The sequence below is a fragment of the Mauremys mutica genome, chromosome 7 (assembly GCF_020497125.1).
Source record: "Mauremys mutica isolate MM-2020 ecotype Southern chromosome 7, ASM2049712v1, whole genome shotgun sequence".
NCBI classification, from domain to species: domain Eukaryota; kingdom Metazoa; phylum Chordata; order Testudines; family Geoemydidae; genus Mauremys; species Mauremys mutica.
The window spans coordinates 119167549-119187072 of NC_059078.1; the positions used below are offsets into that span (position 1 = coordinate 119167549).

Sequence of the window (19524 nt, forward strand, 5' to 3'; positions counted from 1 at the left end):
ATCAAAAATTGAAACATTCTCTACTACTAACTGTAACCAGTATCCTCTGGTAAGGGAGCAAAGTCCACCTAATTAATGGCACAGTTGCAAAGTTAGCAGCACCTCTGTTCCCTCTCTGGTCTGAGCACCCACCACAGTAGGGGCTTGTGCGCTTACTTGTCTCAGGGTGGAATTTCATAATTCCTTCCCTCCTGGACTGGGCACACTGCCCTGTATAGACCAACTGTTTATTAGCCTGCAGGGCAACAGGTTTTGGGATCCTGTGATTGGTGATAGCGATTAACATCCTTCTTACTCCAAACTGATTTTATTTAGCAGTTAGTGTAAATTATTGGTTGGGGTTTTTTTTTCTAAGCAGGATGGATGTTTTGAAGTGTTAACATTCCATAATGATAGCCAAGGTAGGCTTAGCTACTTACACACCTAAGTTCCACTATCTGAGTTCTCCTTTGTACCCAGTGAGAATCCTTTTAAAGCCAACAAGGGTTTTTTGTTCTGGGAGCTGTTGGTCAAAGCAGTTGCATGGGGATGAGAGCTGAGATAGTGTCATTAGAACCCCTTGACATTCCCTTAAGGAGAAGCAGTTAGGACCAGTTTGATCTTCTCTTTCCAGGATCATCCCCACTAGTCATCTATGAGGAAGCACTGAGTCAAAAATGTGTAGAGAGCCAGGCCCCTGCACAATAGAAACAAATTTAAGAACACTCCTATACTTCTCTACTGCTGTGACATACCCTCCCCACCCATGACTTTGGCTAGGTTTTACTTTAATGATTTCAACCATTTGAGAGGTTCTAATGACACTATACACAAGGGGGGTATTAGTCTGACTGCTTAATGGGCCTTAATTCCTGCAATGTTGGCCAGGCACCCTAGCTTGGTGACTTCTTTCATGTTTAGTAGAGAATTGACAGTTGCAGCGACTCACCTGAATGTCTGTTTTTCCAAGCAGACCATTCAGCCTGTCTGCAATCTTAGCTGCCCTAGTCTCTAGCTAGAAGCAGGATTCCATGGAATAATGTAAGTAGTATGCCATTAACTTCCTCTATGGAGGCAGCAGCAGGTGTTGCCAAAGTGTCTAGTTGCATCAAAAACATTATGGGGGTAGATCCATGGAGGCTATGAACTTGTCAGCTGAATAGGCTGTTCAAATGTCTACCTATGCAGATAGTTCCTTAAGTTCATCATATGAAGGTCTCTACAACTTTGAGGGCTAGGAATTTGTTTAAATGAAAACTGAGCAGGCACCAAGTTTCAGCAAGAGAAACCATGGCATGCATACCACTTGTCTATTGATCATCTAAATCCTACTAAAACCAAAATCATAAAACATGCTTTGTCTTAAAGTATGAATTCCTTTACTAAGAGAAATTAAATTGTAACTACAGCTATGTACTGGAGTAGTTTTCTGATCCAATTGACCTCCTCCTAGAGAGTCAGTCATACCTTCACCTCACATTGTTACCTAAGCTTAGAGTAACTTAGGTCAAGAGTTTCAGGGGGGTGGGAGAGAGTTTGGCCTTACAGTGAGTAGGAACAAGGTGGTTTTTTTCCTGCATAGATAATTTGATTTAAGATGGGAGTTTAGTGTCCTGTAGCAACTTGCTCCAGGACACTAAACTCCCATTAGCATTCCTGCAGAGTACATGATGGCTAAATAAGTTAGTTTTGGTACAATGTTTGTCAAGCATCTTTGAAGAAGCCACATGTGAGTTAATACCCACCTTCCCCCACTTACTATAAAGGAAAGAGTGTAGATCTTGAGAATTAGAACTGCAAAGAGCAATCAGGAGATTGTGTGAACAGTTTAAAATAAACCCTCAAGAAGTTCTGTTAAGGTTACAAGTGCAATCATGTTTTATGTTATAGTATGAGCTTATCCTGTTCTAGAAAAAATTAGTTTCTGCTATACAGCATCTCTCCTCTTTCTTCACTAATGGGGTTAATGCCTCTCAGGTGGAGGAGGAGTAAGCTCCCCCATCCCACTCAGGGCAGCAGATTGTCTGCAGAAGTTGGCACTGCAGTTTCCACTGACCATTTATAACATTCTAAGTGCTGTGCTGTAGTTAGTGATTTGTTTTCCTCTTCTCCTTCCCTCCCTGAAAAAAGGAGGCTAGTAGCCTGATGGTTGGTGCCATGCCACCCCACCCCCTTGCTCATGCCCACCTAAGATTTAGCTAGCTGTAAGTGCTATCCCTTCTAGGAGGCAGCATTTACAGGCTCTGTAGGGTTAGAGTTACAGGCTGCCTGTTCAGAGCCAGCCAACCCTCACTGCTTCTGTGCCTGCATGGGTTTCTCAAGCTGTTCCTTCTGAGAAGATGGAACCATGCATGTGATGGAATGCAAAGTTCAGTAATTCTCAGACCTCAATATACATACAATATGATGGGGGCTAATTTAGCTACGAGTCAGGAAAAAGATCTTGGAGTCGTCATGGATAGTTCTCTGAAGATGTCCATGCAGTGTGCAGAGGTGGTCAAAAAAGCAAACAATGTTAGGAATCATTAGAAAGGGGATAGAGAATAAGATTGAGAATATAGTATTGCCCTTATATAAATCCATGGTATGCCCACATCTTGAATACTGTACAGATGTGGTCTCACCTCAAAAAAAAAGATATTCTAGCACTAGAAAAGGGCAACTAAAATGATTAGGGGTTTGGAGAGGGTCCCATATGAGGAAAGATTAAAGAGGCTAGGACTCTTCAGCTTGGAAAAGAAGACTAAGGGGGGGATATGATAGAGGTATATAAAATCATGAGTGATGTTGAGAAAGTGGATAAGGAAAAGTTATTTACTTATTCCCATAATGCAAGAACTAGAGGTCACCAATTGAAATTAATAGGCAGCAGGTTTAAAACAAATAAAAAGGAAGTTATTCATGCAGCACACAGTCAACTTGTGGAACTCCTTACCTGAGGAGTTTGTGAAGGCTAGGACTACAACAATGTTTAAAAGGGGACTGGATAAATTCATGGTGGCTAAGTCCATACATGGCTATTAGCCAGGATGGGTAAGTGGTATCCCTAGCCTCTGTTTGTCAGAGGATGGAGATGGATCACTTGATCATTGCCTGTTAGGTTCACTCCCTCTGGGGCCCCTGGCCACTGTCGGTAGACAGATACTGGGCTAGATGGACCTTTGGTCTGACCCGGTACGGCCATTCTTATGTTCCAATATCCCTTTGTGGGCAGGTAGTAGCAACATGCTGCAAGCCAAAGCAGTTTTCACTTTAGGCCCTTCTGTACTCATGCTGGAAGGGAGGCTTGCAGGGAAGGAAGCATATTTTGAAGACAAAACAGTTCCAAACATCTGATGTTTTTTGTTAACTTCAACAGCTCAGTGGTGTCTGAGCAAGAAAGCCCACACTACAAACATGGCTCAATGGGATGGGACCTGTGGTCTATGGAGTCTAGTATCTGGTCTGGCAGTGGCCAATACTGGCTACTTCAAAGGGACAGAAAGCAACATAGCAAGCAGTTATGTTCTGGGAAAGTCTACCTCCAGGTAAATAAGGCTTGTGACTAAGGCATGAGTAGGGCCCTACTTGATTCATAGCCATGAAAAACATCCTGGACTGTGAAAGCTGCACACTATATAGATTTAGTGAGGTAGACCTGTTTCTCAAATTGGGGATCCTAACCCAAAGGGTAGTTATAGGGGCAGGTCGTGAGGTTATTTTAAGGGAGTTGCATTATTGCCAGCAAGCAACAGTGCAACAATAGGGTGGCAATACCCTGCCACCCTAACTTCTCCACTGCTGCCTGCAGAGCTGGACAGCCAGAGAGTGGTGGCAGCTGACAGAGCCCAGCTCTTTAGGCAGTAGGGCAGAAGTAAGCGTGGCAATACCATACCATCCTTCTACACTGCTGGTGGCAGTGGCTCTGCCTTCAGGCTGGGCTCCTGGCCATCACTTACTGCTCTCCAGCTGCCCAGCTCTGAAGGCAACAGTGTCTCCAGAAGCAGCACCACGGAAGTAAGGGTAGTAGTACTGCAATCCTTGCTATAACCACCTTGCAAGCCCTGTCTCTTTTCTTCCCTCCCCCCCACCTTTTGGCCCAACACCACTGAAATTTCAGATTTAAATAGCTGAAATCATGAAGTTTGATTAAAATCTTATGACCATGAAATGGACCGACTTTGGTAAGGACCTAGGCATGAGAGTCACTCCCTGCTTTGGGAAGGGAGAAGTAGGTCAGATTTTTTCCATGGCAACAGAAATAGAATCCTGGGCAAAAAATTAGCTCATCTTTCTCATTCAATATAAAGTGTGGAAATCCTCTTTTGGCCCTGAAGGCACTTAGACTCAACACCACATGCAGAAGCCACCAGAACTCATCCAGACCTAGTTGCTAGAAGTTAAGTACAGTTCATCATGGATTTTCTTATTAGCCTCTAATGTATTCTGGTATCCAGGTAGATACTAACTTGATCAGATCAGTGAACTTCTAGGTATGTTTCTGGGGTGGAGAAAAAACCACAAGTGTTTGAGGCAGGGACTACTTTGTCTACTACACAACAGTAGTATGCCCATCTTTAGAGGCTACTGTAGTACAACCCAGCACCACAAAGTCCTGTGGATCTCAGCTACACTAGAGCTTCTCTGAGACAGTGAGAACCAAGGACTGGAAGAGGCAACCCTAGTGGTATCCTTTAAACAGGCATATCAGACTCACCACCTGATCAGGGGTCTAGGTTAATCAGAGTGATTGACAAAACTGGCTTGACTTCTAGAGTACATGGTAGTGCAGCTCAGAACTTGGATCAACTAATTAAGGATTATGCTATGGGGCTAAAAGGTAGTCATGTAGACATTTTGGCTCGGGGGGAGGGTCTCAGAGGCAAGGCTCCAGCTCAAGACTGGATTGTCCACACTACTTTTAGTCCCATAACACAAGCCTGAGTCAGTTGACCTGGGTTCTGAGACTCAGGGCTGCAATAAAAAAAAAATATGCCATGTAAACTATAGTCACTATTACCTTTGAAAGAACATTTAGAGAGGAGTCCCTTCTAGTGGGAGAGGAGATTCCTGGGAATTGTGGAACAACTTCAGGAACTGGAATTAGTTCTCATCCTTTTGTTGGTTTAACCATTAGCACCCCCTTTGGAAGGTTGTGGCATGAATAGGTATGCCTAGCACTAAAGGGGAGCTTACATATGGATTACACATCCCAGTTGCACCTAGTTCATGTCGATACATCCAAAGAGCTAAGGCCTTGGCATCAAGCTTGCTACAGGCAAAATATTAATTCTCCAAGTTTGGTGTGCTAGGCATCTAGGAAGCTATTCACAGAAATCCCTTGGGGCATTGGGAAATTAGAAGTGCAGGTCTACACTTAAGCACTTCAACACAGCGCACTACTGTAGCACTTTAGTGAAGATATTATGTGGACAGAAGAGCTTTTCATAGGTGTAGCTACTACACCTCCACAAGAGGCAGTAGCTATGTTGACATGGCACTGTCTATACTGGGGCTTAGTTGGTGTAACTGTCAGAGGTGTGGACATTTCACACCTTTGAGCAAGGTAGTTATACCAGCGTAGACCTGGCCTAAGCCTCATCTCAGGAAGATTTACAAATGAAGTTTCTATTCCTCTGCAGAAGGAAGGAGCTATGGATTGGTTCCCCAATAATTCCTGGTTTTATGAAGCTTTTGCTTTATGTGAGGAGAGACTTCCATTCCTGCATATTATTCTGTTTTAATTAAATCTCTGCTTAGCCTTCTCCTCTTCTCTTCCCCACACCCCACCCCCAAGTTGCCTTCAGTTGCTTGCTACTTCCCATTAATGATAATGGAAGAGATGTGCAAGAGCATGAGGCACTTCTTACCTGATAGCTATGGGGGGGGAGAAGAGAACATTGCACACTTCTCTTCCTATTTAACCTATCCTGGTAGATTACTAGACAAACAGGGAGATTTAGACATATGAACTAATATTAAGACAATTGTGATGAAGTATCAGATGGGTAGCCATGTTAGTCTGGATCTGTAAAAAAAAGCAACAGAGTCCTGTGGCACCTTAAAGGCTAACAGATGTATTGGAGCATAAGCTTTTGTGGGTGAATATCCACTTTTTGTTCAGATGCATGTCATATTCACCCACAAAAGCTTATGCTCCAATACATCTGTTAGCCTTTAAGGTGCCACAGGACTCTTTGTTGCTGTTATGATGAAGTTGTAAGTTGCTGGAGAGCTTTGAAAGGACACTTTTGGGGGCCTTTGTGGAAGGCTAGGGCTTGCTGCTGGAACCTGCAGCACTAACACTGGACTGACTTGGTATTCCATAGGCAAGGACAATGGACAGAAAACAGCTTCACTCAACTTATCAGATGGATAGATAAGTCAGTTTAGTCACCCCATGTTTGCCCTGTAGCCCAGTGGTATGCATGCAGGAAGCCAGTAGGTCAGCTATACTTTGAGCTGAAATCTCTGCTTAACAATGCATTCCATAAAGACATTCTACCACTATGGTCTGAGTGACTGACTTTTGCCAAGGACACTGTGCAGAAAATACCACTCCTACAGGATAGGTTTTTTGAATGTGCAATTAAAATTTATTGCTTCACATAGTGGTTACCAGAAGGCAGCTCAAGCACAATACACAAATTTCAGGCTTAAGAAAGGTCAGTCTTGCAGCCACTGGCAATTTCACAGTTTAAGTGGAGGGCATGGAGGAGGGACAACCACTTTTTGACAAAGGATGAAAGTTAGTAGAACCTGCCCATTTGCTTCCTAAGCACTTATTTTAGACAGTATGCTTCAGTCTGAAAGCAAGTGCTTCCATGTTACTTGGAATCTTGTGCCTATTCCAGATATGAGGAAACTGGAACGCAATAGCTTACTGTCATCATTGTGATGAAGTCCAAGCCATGGCATAAAGTTGGCAAGTTTATCATCTTCCTGTTAAGATTCCTCTTGCTCCTCTATTCAATCTTGTTCTCAGTAGGTGACTTACTGTCCTGAGGAGTGCTTTGGTGTTCCACAGAAATCTCAATGTGTGTTTAGATGCGCCACCCTATTATTCCTGCATATTTGCATAGAGGGCTTCAAGTTGGGTCTGAAAGTATTTAGAGAGTTCTGCTCTCTTTGCCTTCAGGGTTGGAGTCAGGAGTCCCTGTTCAATAGTGAACATCTCTGGATGAATGTAGATGTCTTTAACCTGAGTGTAGAAAGACAGACATTTACACTTTCTAGCACATCATGGACCACTAGTTTATCAGCATCATGTTAAACTGAAAAGCCACTGAATTTCCATATGGACAGTTTCTTTACTAATGCAGTTCAGGACTGGTTTAAGCTACAGCAGTGCATACTTCCCAGGCCTTTGGCAGCCACTGTTTGCCTGTGCTAATGTGTGTTACATAATCCTAAATACTCACTTGTTCAAAGGACTTAAGGCCAGCTTCTCTTCCTACTTTGACCATGTCTTCTAAAATAGCTTTTTTCAATACCTAGAATAGACCAAGTTGAAAAACAGATGATATGTAACACAGCAAGCAGAAGTTTAAAGCTACCTCCCTTTCTAAATCCATGGTGGGGTAATGGTCCTGTTGTGAAGTTATGCTTAAAGGTGTTGGATACTTACCACTCAGTACTGTGTTCAGAGCCCTATAAACACTAGCTGCATCCCCATGAAGGCCAGTAGAGCATTATCCTCATTTGCCAGATTAAGGCAGTATAATGACTTCCAGTCTTCCTAAGCTCCTGTGGCAATGGCAGAGCTAAGACTGGAACTCAGGGCTCGCCGCCTCAACCCAGTGCTTACTCCAGAACATACTCAAAACAGTTGTGACTAAGGGCTAGCAACTAGTATTTTAAATGGAAGCTTAAAATATAAAAACTCTAAAGACACTAAAATATCTTAAATCCACATTAAGGCAGTTTCTGCCGGACTATTGTTCTCTGCAGCACAAGTATAATGCACCCAGAAGATACAATCTTAAGATAAAAAGCCACTTACTGAATTTTTGTAAATTTCTTCAGATGAATCTTTTATTCCAAGTTTTGCTGCAAATTTTGGCAGTACCTCAGGGTCAGGAACCACTACACCCACTAGAGAGGACTGTGGAAAGAGTCACATTTGGAACAAGATGTACGATATGAAAGTGTCAAAAGTTTAATGCAATCCTGTTCAACATTTAACTGTTGGACTCAGTACAGGAGTCATACCTAGAATATCAACCGAAAGAGGCTTTGCAGAACTATAGGATTCTCACTTTGCCCATCACTGATATGAACAGATGACATGCATCGTAGATCAGAGGAAGTGCCTAGTTAAGCTAAATAATTTTTTAAAAACAGTGGCAGTTATTGCAGAAAATTCTTTTCCAGGTTTCTGGCTAGCAAATCTTGCCCACATGCTCAAGGCATAACCATCACCCTGTTTGGTATCAGGAAGGATGTTTGAGGTCAGATTGGCAGAAACCCTCAGGGTTTTTTTTGCCTTCCTCTACAAGATGGGGCACTGGTCATGGGCTGGTTTTAACTAGAGTAAATGGTATTCTCTGTAACTTGAAATCTTTAATCACAATTTGGAAACTTCAGTAAATCAACCTGGGTTACGGCCTTATTGCAGAAGTGAGCGAGATTGTGGCCTGTAATGTGCAGGAGGTTAGACTAGATGACTATGATGGTCCCTTCTGGCCTTAAAGTCTAATACAATTGCCTGAGTCCTCTGGATAGGGTGAGTGTTATACACCAAAACTACTTACCATTTGAGTTAGAGTTTTGCATAATTTAAATAAGCTCAGAGTGTGAGCTACAGTGTAATGTCTTCAAATCAGTTTAACCACCCAGCCTATGCTCTGGGCACCCATTTCTTAAGAGTGATCACTCTGTTTAAGATGTTTCAGCATTGGTTTAAATGCTCCCATTAAAATTCCCCATGTACTTCATCAATTGCAGTGATATCACTAGGCAACTTCTGATCACTCAAAACCCACACAGATACTGAATTACCCCCAAGTTAGTTCTTATCACCTCCCAGCCTACTTAGGTATCATAAAAATTGTGGGATAGTATCCTGACACCCTGCTGAAGAAAAAAAAGATTCCTGCCCTCTAATGGGAAGGCTAGCAAGAGACAGCCTTGTTTGCAGGCAGAGGGTTTTTTTCTGCGCTTTAAAGGGTCCATGCGTAGTCTGACCTCCTGTATATCACAAGCCAGCTATACCCACACAGGCTCTGGAGGGGAAGCTGCAGCTTGTACACAGAACAAGCTTCAGAGCAATTTATGGATCTGAAGAACTCAAGGTAATGCTTCAGAAGGCCCAATTCTTCCAGGCTGAGCACTCATTTCCTATTTAGGAAGTAAAGCACTCAGGAAAGCAGCAATTTACCTTTAAACTCTCCCCATGTACAAAAACTTGGGCAACAGGAGCACTTCTGATGTAGACATTTTCGATCTTCTCTGGTGCAATGTACTCTCCTTGTGCTAGCTTAAAGATGTTCTTCTTTCTGTCAATGATCTTCAGAGTTCCATTCTAGGGTAATGTTTTAATGTTAAGGTATTTCCTAATAGTCATTCCTTCCCCCCACCCCAGATTAAAGCTTGCTTCTAAAAAGATGACCTACTCCCTTTTGCAATGGATTTAATTTTTGTTGCATGGAATCATGCAGCTTGTCTCAGACAGCTGCATCTTCACAACCCCACAGAGAAGTTGAGAGGTACTAATTGGTTCAGAGAAACTGATTAACTTAAGCCCCAACTCCTCAGTTATTCTTCTAATTATCTCAGGACATGATTAGGCAGCACCTTTATTTTCTCTTAATAAAGAGAAGATCTCACCTTGCCTGATCATTGTGAAAGCAATGGCATGTTCTTGAGTTAAATTACTGGCCTGACAGGTGTTATTTGAAGCCTCCCTTGTCTGAGCTAATTGGTCTTGGGCACTCCACTCTCATGCAAGAAACTTTAACAGTTACTGGCATCTTTGTTTCACCACATATTGTACCAATCAGTGGTGAGAAGGAGTCCTTAGATGGACTCTACACTCTGACATCTAAGTTTTGATCAACACCCCAATTCCAGACACCAGTTCTATGTCTATATTATCTTTGTAGTATGCCAAACAAAGCCCCCAAATTTAACTAGAGTTACCTGGAGTATATACCCAAAAGAAAGATGTGTAGGCCTATCTTTAACAGTTTGGGAAGATACTAGTATTATGTACCTTACAACAATCCAATTTTTTGCTTTCACTACAAGTTTAGTAGTGATTATCACTTCCCCAAGATTCCTCAACCAACTAGGGACGTGTTCCTCCTATAGCAGGTATTAAGCTAGTGTAAACTTACTGGCATCCATTTCCCAATGTCTCCAGTGTGAAGCCAGCCATCCTTGTCAATAGCTTCAGCTGTTCTCTCAGGATCCTTTAAGTAACCTTTGAAGACATTTGATCCTTTAATGCAGACCTACAGCATGCAAACAAGAGCCATTTGTCATTACATGTAGCATTGCACCAATCCTCACAGCATCACTCCAGAGACAGGTTTGCCTACCTCTCCTTCATTATTGGAAGAGAAGTAGTTCATGTCAGCCACATCTTCTAGTTTTATGATATTGCAGGGTAGAGGGGATCCAACATGGCCTGCAGGAGAAATTTAGGCAGATTTTACCTGTAAGATTTCTAACCTTTTGCAGAATCCATGGGTGACTTCCTCACACCCTCAAGGTATGTTTGAGGGAGTCAATTTAAAGTCACTTCCTACTTTACTTCGAGAGACACTGGAATTCAAACCCCTGAGATTCTTTCAGCCCCTCCTCCCCACCCATATGTTACTTTGGAGTTTCTAAATCGTGTACTGTTCAAGGTAGGAAAGTACTGGCTGGATCAGGGATGTTCACTGCTGCAGGAAAACAAGCCCAACAGATCTTGATTACAGTTGAAGAGCATTTTAGCTGCCAGGTTATTCTTTATGCTGCAACTATAGAATCTCCTACATTTCAAATTCCTATCTATTGAGACGCAAGTCATTGGTCCTTACCACTGATTGTTTAAAATCCTAGGACATGTGTAAGTTAATTTGCTCCCTCCATCTGATGTCTGGCAGTTTTCTAATTTGGGTAATTTCTGCCTAAATTTCCCTCCTCCCACTCATCTTTTTCAAATTGTATTTGAAATTTTACCCTGTCTTAAGTCTCAGCTACTGTGTGCTGGTAAATGGATTTCTGCCTAGCAGTTTCCTGAATAATGGTTGTATTGAGGCTTAGGTACCCAATATTTAGGTTTTATTATGAGCAATAAAACAGCTCTGCATTCCTCCAGGAAGATACTGAATCAACAGCCACTTGTATTCCATATGTTGTGCAGAAACACCTAAAAACATAACAGTACCTCCCTGGATTATGTTTAAGTCCCTACCCAATTCATGGTCATATGATTTTAAAATTGTAAATTCCATGTCAGCTATTTAAATCTGAAATTTCACTGTTGTAATTGTAGGGGTCCAGACCCAAAAAGGAGTTGTGGAGGGGTTGCAAGATTGTAGGGGGTTGCAGTATTGCTACCCTTACTTCTCTGCTGCTGGTGATAGTGGTGGTGGCATTGCTTTCAGAGTTGGCAGCTGGAGAATGGTGGCTGCTGGCTGAGAACCCAGCTCTGATGGCAGAGCCGCCGCCAGCAGCAGTGCAGAAGTAAGGATGGCCTGGTATGGTATTGCCACCATTACTTCTGTGCTGCCGCCGGCAAGGTACCACCCCTCATAGGTGAGCACCTGGCCAACAGCTGCAGCTCTGGCCACCCAGCTCTGAAGGCAGCTGTCAGGGTGGCAATATTGTGACCCCCTAAAATAACCTTGCAACCCCCTTACAACTCCCTTTTGCATCAGGACCCCCAGTTTGGGAAATGCTGGTCTCCCTTGTGAAATCTTTCTAGCATAGGGTAAAAGCACACAAGACAAGATTTCACAGGGAGAGACTAGATTTCATGGCTGTGAATTTGGTAGGCCCTTATTGTGCTTCAGGAGAGAGATTGGAGATTCTGGGTGAAGTGTGAGCAAGGAAGACATGCATGTGTGCTTTGGTCCTTTAGAGCGGTGATTCTCAAACTTTTGTACTGGTGACCCCTTTCACATGGAAGCCTGAGTGCAACCCCCTTATAAATTAAAAAAAACACTTAAATATGTTTAATACTCTTATAAATGCTGAGGCAAAATGGGCTTGCGGTGGAGGCTGGCAGCTCACAACCCCCTCATGTAATAAACTGGGGGTCAGGACCCCTCAGGGTGAGAAGCCCTGCTTGAGAGCCTTATATGCCCAAAGAACTCATTTCTATCCTTCTGCCCCCAACAAAACTCTACTATTAAGCCAGCTGGTCAGTAAGTTCATGTGATGAACAGAAGAGGCTGTTCAGGCTAGCCAGCCCTCAAAGAAGAGTGAAAGCAAGATTAACTGGTGCTAATGGGTGTTTGAGAAGTTGTGTAGGCTACAGGGCAGCAATAAGCTGAAAGAGTATTTAAAGTTGTGTCTACCAGCGTGTTCTTTTCAAAGGCTCCAAGGACAATTTAGTTGCCCAACGCCATGGAAATGAGGCATCTGCCTTTGTCAGCTTCAGGGAAGACTTTCAATCTCAACCATACCTGTTGTACAATCTCCAGGCACTGTGAAGGTGCAGCCAGCTGCGCATTCTGTCTGACCATAAGCTTCAAAAATCTGGATAAGATGGAAACAAATACCCTTTTAGTGTTGAGTCCTTGTGTGGTCACTGCTGTAACCTAAGAGTCGTGCCCATCTGTAGAGTGTCAAGATGCACTTTACATGACAATATGAAGTCTTGCGCCACTTCTGGCATATCCAGCCTTTGTATGCAATAGAAGCAGAAAGCAAAGAATATGGTGTACAGCTATTGTAAAAAAAATCCAGATCCAATAGCCTGCTGTTTCGGTATGGTCAGAACTTTACCACTGAAGGCTTAGCCTACATCCAGTCCCTTCATAGAAACTGAATTCCTAGTGCAGGCCTGCCTGTTAAACATCCCAAGAGAGATCCCATCCAAACTCTTCCTATTGGAGGAAACTGATTTAACTGTCTTGCCCTGAGCTGTCCAGACTCCTTTCCCAGTCGCCTCCAGAGCCATTCCCACCACCCACACCCTGCATAGAGCTAGTGGTGCACTCCTGCCACAGAGGGTCCTACATAAAGTGGCTGAAGTGCAAACACTTGCAAACAGGGCATGTTGCTAGAAGACTCCCGGCACCCCATTACACTCCCCTGTACATTGACTGCTATATTGCAGAGAGCATCTGCTGGAGAGAAGAACTACTCAAACCAGTATACCACAAAAGGTTCGTGTTCTCCCCTTGCTATACTAATGCTACAGCGTGGGGGTGGCAAACTTAATTTGCAGAGAGAAACGTGCAAAAAAGAACAAGTCTTCATAGGATTGTGGCACTACAAGATCCTTTCAATTCAGTCATCTGCTTTGCTGTTCCTCTCCACTCTTCTTTGCTTTCTATTTGGAGTAAGCTTTTCATGGCAGGGAGTTGGTCTTCAGATTTGGCTATGTCGGGCACTTCATAGTGTCAGCCTTCCAAGCAACCTCATCCTCCACCTCATTCAGGAAGAGGCCCTTATTCTACATAGCACAAAGTCTAAAGATTGTATGATGTTGGATCCAGCTAGAAAAGTGCAAGTATATAGATAGGGGAGAAGAGTTTGTGTGATCAAGAGTCAATGATGCAGAAAGAAAGTCTATTCTAGAATTGAGGTCTTTTAGTGCAAAACTGTTCTCTGCAATGTGGAATGCTATGGCATTTGTCCTAGCTGCATGGTGAGAAGTCCATACTTCATACAAAAATAATCCCCCACTACACTCAGTCTGGGCCAGTGTCACTTATCAGTGAAAGTGCCATCTAAAAAAGTGTTCTGTCAAATCAAGTCTGAGAAGTTGGCCATAGTCTCAGAGAAGTGTCTGCACCATGGAATAGGATGGCAAAGATGGCTCACCTGACATCCCAATGCTCCTCTGAGAAGTGTCAGGACAGAGGGAGATATGGGGGCAGCTGCTGTTACCATTATACGCACTTGCCCACCCATGGTCTCCTGCAAGAAATGATTAAAGTAGTCAAAAAAAAAAAGGCCTGATCCATCTATAGGAGTCAAAAGTTTGTGACTAATCAGCATGTTTAACAGTATCTCATTTTAAAGTGGTGTACAGGAACCTATGACTTCATTCAAGGTATGCCTGTTTTCTTGATTTCTTCCTCCCCCTCTCCTTAACAGCAAGCATTGCCACAAGCAGCTAGCAAGTCACTGTCTAAGCCACACAAGCGCTCCAAGGGCGGCCTACCACTTCTTGAACAGAATTGAGCACTGCTCCCGCTAGTGGAGGATTAAGGCTTAGTTGCCATTCACCAAGGGAGAGGATCACAAGATATGCCAACAGGTCTTCCTATCCAACAGGCATCAGTAGTGCCAGCACCAAGCTGCTCAAAGGAAAAAGTTGACACCACTGTCTTCTGTCCCACTTGGCTCTAGAACATGGTAGCTACTTTTTGGAATTACTTCAAGGCAGCCATGTCTAGCTTAGAAGTCAGATCAGCATTCCCCCCCACTAATTTGGCAAGGGTCTCGGGGTGCTTTTTTAAGTGCCAAAACTTACTCTCTCAATTGAGGTAGCTACATGCAACATCTGAACTGGAGGTGGAATGCTGGTCAGTTATCCATTTTACATGGCCAGCCAGTGATCACTCAAGGATTAGATTTCTACTTTCATCTTTAGCTTTAGCTTCCAGATCTCATTCCCTCCCCCTTCCATGCTGCTATTGCCCCAATTTGGTTGTGATCCAGTGTCTGCTCACTCTGAACAAAGAACTGGGCTATTCTCCTCTTAGATGCCAAACAAGTATCTGGTGTACTACACCTTACACCAATATACCATAAGGAGCAGTCACCAAGGATTGGACGCTTCTAGATTTTAAAGACAAGTCATTCTATTTAATAAAAGCAGCAGGCCCATCTTCCAGATAAGAGTGTCAGCTCAACTCTGCCTTCAGACTCAACTCAGGGGCAGAGTATATTTTCCCTGGACACTTCTGTCCAACTGGAACACAGCAACTCAAAGTTGCATTCATGCATGTGTGTACAATGAAGTTAATCACTGCAAGTCTAACAGTTTTACTGCGTTGGTTTGAACTATTGCTATAGAACAGTGTAGTGTTTTTAGACATCCTTGTGTGTAATTCACCTCAGTGTTACATTTCCCATTCTGGGCCTGTAATCTACAGATGTGCCAAGTCTGCTACAATACAGCCTGGCTCTTCAGCTCATGTTAGACTCCTGCTTTCAGCTCTGATCCAAGGTAAACAGCATTACAGTGGCTATAGTATGGGAGTCTTATTTGGATTACCATGCTGTTCTAGCCTCTGCTTATCTCCAGCAGCTCATCACCTTATTTGGGCCTGGAGTGGTTACTGTGAATATGTTCAGTTACTCAAGTTATATGCATCTTTGAGACATACCTGGACTTTCTTAAAGATCATTTTGTCCCAGATGCTGTCATTTCGGAGAATGCCCTTCTTCACTTCGTCCAGTTTTCTGGCTAATGCAAAGTTTAACAGAACCCGTTTCAATGGATTCTGTGCACCACTTTGTATCTGCAGGTGAAAAGGGGTTTAAATGAGTTTATGCGTGAGCTCACCAGGATATTTTCCCTCATGAGAAAGAAAACATTACTTTAAAAAATTTAAAGCATGCTAGATTCAGTGTCCAGTGCCATCTTCCTCCATTTAGAGACAACATGGACATTAGGGAATATAATGGTGCCACTCGGTGTAGTGGTCACACCTCAGCCATTACCACAAAGGCAGCCCCTCAAGGTCAATTGGGCCATGCAGAGTCTGCAAAGAATGCCATGACAGTAAAGACTGCCAACAGGGTTTGTTTGTGCTTTAAATAAAAGCTGACATTCCTGCCATGAGTGTTAACAGTTGAAGATCCCATGAAAATCAAATTTAAATGTGGAGGTATGTGAGGTATTTGTATTACTGTAGCATCTAGGAGCTACAATCATGACCCCAAGCCCCCGCATTGTGCTAGGCTCACTCCTCCAATCAGGACCTCTGCCCCCAACTTGTGGGTATTCAGTACCTTTAATTTAAAGCCAAGTTTCCAGGAAGTCTAAGTTGTGTGAATTTGCAACTGTTGGAAGCAGATTTAAGTGCACATCCCCCTTCATGTAAATTCATCTAGGAAAGCAGCAGCTTTTAGTACCTTGTCATAGATCCTGTTGAGCAATCTTGGTACTGTTGGAAACATAGTTGGCTTCAAGGTTTTCATGTCATCTGTTAGTAGTCTTATGTCTCCTTGGAAGAAACCAACTCTTGCGCCACTGGAGTACATTATAGTCTAGAAAGTAAATATGCAGAGAATGAGCCTTGTTCTGCAAGTCCTTGCTTGGGGTAAGAATTCCCAGCCTCATGACTAGGAGTCTCAGAACAAGTCATGAGTTTAAGGCTATGTAGGCTTGTCAGATCTGTAGCGTGCAGCTTCCTTGGAGGAATGAAATGGTTCTCCTTTGTGCTTATGCACCTCCTGGGAGCCAAGGATGAAATCACTTAATCTTCAACATATCCCCATTTTATGGATGGGGATGTTAATTACATCTCTTTTGTAGGTCTAGTTTCTATCATGAGATCCTGGACTGTGGTGGAACAAGTGAAGAAACAGTGAATTGTGATAGTAAGGTCTTTAAGAACACTATTACACTCACTGCTATTTTCTGAGTGCTAAGTGCTTCCTGTATTCAGTGTTCTTTGGAATTAAGATTCAGTATCCCTGAGATTTATAAGGTTTACAATTTCTATTTTAGAGATAGGGAAGTGGAGGCAAAGGGGCCAAGTGACTTGCTCAAGGCCATTGAAATAGTTCAGGAATCAGGATTAAACAGAAGGTGAGGTTGGGTAGTGAGTGTACTTTGTGAAAGGATATTACAATATGGTCCATATGTAATGTACATGTGGGCTTCTGGACCTACTCAGAGTATGTATAGCCCTTCAGAAGCAATTAGAGTTAAGGGATATTTAAGAAAACACCTAAACAAGTGACATTGCAGTGGTGTGACAGTGTTGCTTTAAGGTGGGAAATACCCACCATCAATCCCTTCAGAGGTGGCAGATACCAAGCAGGGTTATGTTTGTCAGAATTCTATTTACTGCTTACTTCATTCAAATTGAGTGAAATGTGAAAATTAATGAGGCTGAATCCATTTCTCAATGGGATCAATAAGATCTTTGGCATCAAGTTCTGTGGGATCAGGACTGGCCTGAGATCAGTGTAGTTCTCTATTTCCATCTGGTTAAAGAGCTATTCCTAAGGCATAGAAAAGAAGAGCCCTCAGTTCCTCCCATGACCCCTTTCTTTATCTTGTTCACATTCAACCCCTATTGGTTCAGGCCCTTGATATAAGGGGCTCTGGCTCAGGGCCTGTTAGTTGGGGATATTAAAGTGTTTCATGCTGACTCTTTCATGCTAGTGTAGACCCCTGGTGTTCACACCTTACATACTGTTGCAATATATTTTGTACAAAGTACACCTGGTAAGATAATCTGAGAACTCAATTTGCTGATACATCATACAGGGGAATCTTTGCTATATGCATTTCAACACATTCCAAACTCCATGGCTCTGCCCAAACAGATGTTGGCAAACAGGTCTGTCCTAAAACAAAGGAATGTGTGCTGTGCTTAATTTGCATTTAAGCAATAAAAAGTCAAGCAGGAAGCAAAACCAAAGAAGCTCAAAAACAGGTGAGCAAGTATGTGGAAGAATCTCCTAGTGCCCAGCTGGAAATTTTTCAAGCAAGGGACTGAAACTAAAAAAAGGAGGGACAAACATCAAGGGACCCCTTCTCTCCCTGCCCATCCCATACACTGAATTCATTGGACTCTGGGGGAGAGGGGTCCTGACCTACAGGGTTTTGTCAGCAAGATGGCTAAAAGCATGCGGTGAGATGCTTTGCTTGAATCTAGTAGTTTAAGCTAGCAAAAATGTAACTCAAGTGGGGCCAGCAGACTGTACTATGCAGACACTTGCGTGTTGGAAGACTGAGCAATCCATGTGGGAGCTACTTCAGCAAGGCATTATAAAGGCACCCAAGGTTGCAGGACAAAGGTGACATTAATCTGGATCACACCCTGGTAAGTCAGTCTTCTGACCTGTGCTGCAATGTTTTGTAATTTGAGATTTACAGGTACATGCGGTTACACATCCACAGAGGGTTTATAGTACATGTTTGAGTGATGCACCAGTCTACACATACATATTCAGATCATGAAAATGAACACGAGTTGGTCTGTATTGCTTTGGATTGTTATTTAGCAGAATGCATGTCCTCTAGAATTGTGGTTGAAGTATCAAGGGACATATGAATCTTTATCACATCTGGCATGGCATGTAAATATTGTGTGACACTGGCTACAACACTGCCATGCAAATGGCTGTTTTCACTGCCAGGTGACAATGTAAACAAGAAGCACCAATGTAAACTAACTTGTTTGTCTGACATTGGCTGAACAGTGCATGATTTTAAAAAGCAGACAAGTTAAGATACAATAGACAAGAGATGTCAAGAAGGTGAATTGGGCAGGCTATTTACTTTCTCAGAAGAGTGCAAAAAAAGCCACTCTGAAGTTGGCCAGATGCCTTGACATATAAAGGCATCAGGTTAGCAGATGAAAGAAAAGTTTACACGTGTAATGTAGCCTGCAGAGCTTGTTGCCAAAAGTATTTAGTCCAAACCTTTATTGGCAAGTTTAAAAGAATGTATATGAAGGTTCTGATTAGTCATAGTTACATTTGTTTAATGGTTGGTATATAATCTGGAGCATGACTATTAATATCACTAAATAATGGTTTTGAAGGTTGCCCTATGGACAATCTGGCATTGGCCACTCACATAAGTCAGTAGCTAACTGCCATTGTAGGACTGGTTGCATAGACAGAACATATTACAGGAAGGACCTTGGTATAGAACATAACTTATGTAGGTGTTTCCTTAAGGGCTTGGTTTACTCTTACCTGTACTACTCTCTCAAACATGTGAGCCAGAGGAAGATAGGACATGGAGATGTCTGAAGTCTTGCAGTCAAATGTAGTCTACAGTGAAACAGAACAGCATTGAGGTGGGAGGTTATAGTTATGCCACAGCATAACAGAATTCAACACATCTATGTTTAGCCACAATATTGAAGTGGCAGGTAATTTTACACCTGCTCCAGCCTACTCAGAGGTTTGATGAGTCAGAATTTTGGTATTTTTCCCCCCCAGAGTGATCCTTTAGAGACCACTGAAGTTAGCATTGGCGGGGGGTGGGAGGGAGGGAGGGAGAAGACAGAGGGAGGGTGGTGGCCATTTGCAATTCCTGAAGTCTGTCTAGTAGGCTCCAAACCAGGCTGAGGAAATCAAGTCAGGCACTCTTTCTTCCAAATCCCACTCTTACAAGAGAGAGTGTGTCTTGTGTTCCTTCTAGGAGAATGTCTAGCTTTCCAGAGTGTCCCTGTATAGACAAGCCCTATGAAAGGCCCAAGA

The 19524-nt window shown here is 42.9% G+C and overlaps 1 protein-coding gene across 1 annotated transcript in view; it reads right to left on the reverse strand.

Moving 5' to 3' along the window:
• Nucleotides 1-6531: 6531 nt before the first annotated feature.
• ACSL5 (acyl-CoA synthetase long chain family member 5) overlaps nt 6532-19524 on the reverse strand; it is a 32797-nt gene continuing 19804 nt past the window's right edge. The window contains exons 11-21 of the mRNA XM_045024218.1: nt 19015-19092; nt 16210-16344; nt 15459-15593; nt 13945-14040; nt 12579-12651; nt 10500-10588; nt 10296-10412; nt 9338-9481; nt 7961-8062; nt 7380-7451; nt 6532-7159 (exon numbers count right to left, since the gene is read on the reverse strand). Of these exons, the coding sequence (XP_044880153.1) occupies nt 7019-7159; nt 7380-7451; nt 7961-8062; nt 9338-9481; nt 10296-10412; nt 10500-10588; nt 12579-12651; nt 13945-14040; nt 15459-15593; nt 16210-16344; nt 19015-19092 (1182 nt within the window). The 3' untranslated portion in view covers nt 6532-7018. The remainder of the gene's footprint in view (nt 7160-7379; nt 7452-7960; nt 8063-9337; nt 9482-10295; nt 10413-10499; nt 10589-12578; nt 12652-13944; nt 14041-15458; nt 15594-16209; nt 16345-19014; nt 19093-19524) is intronic.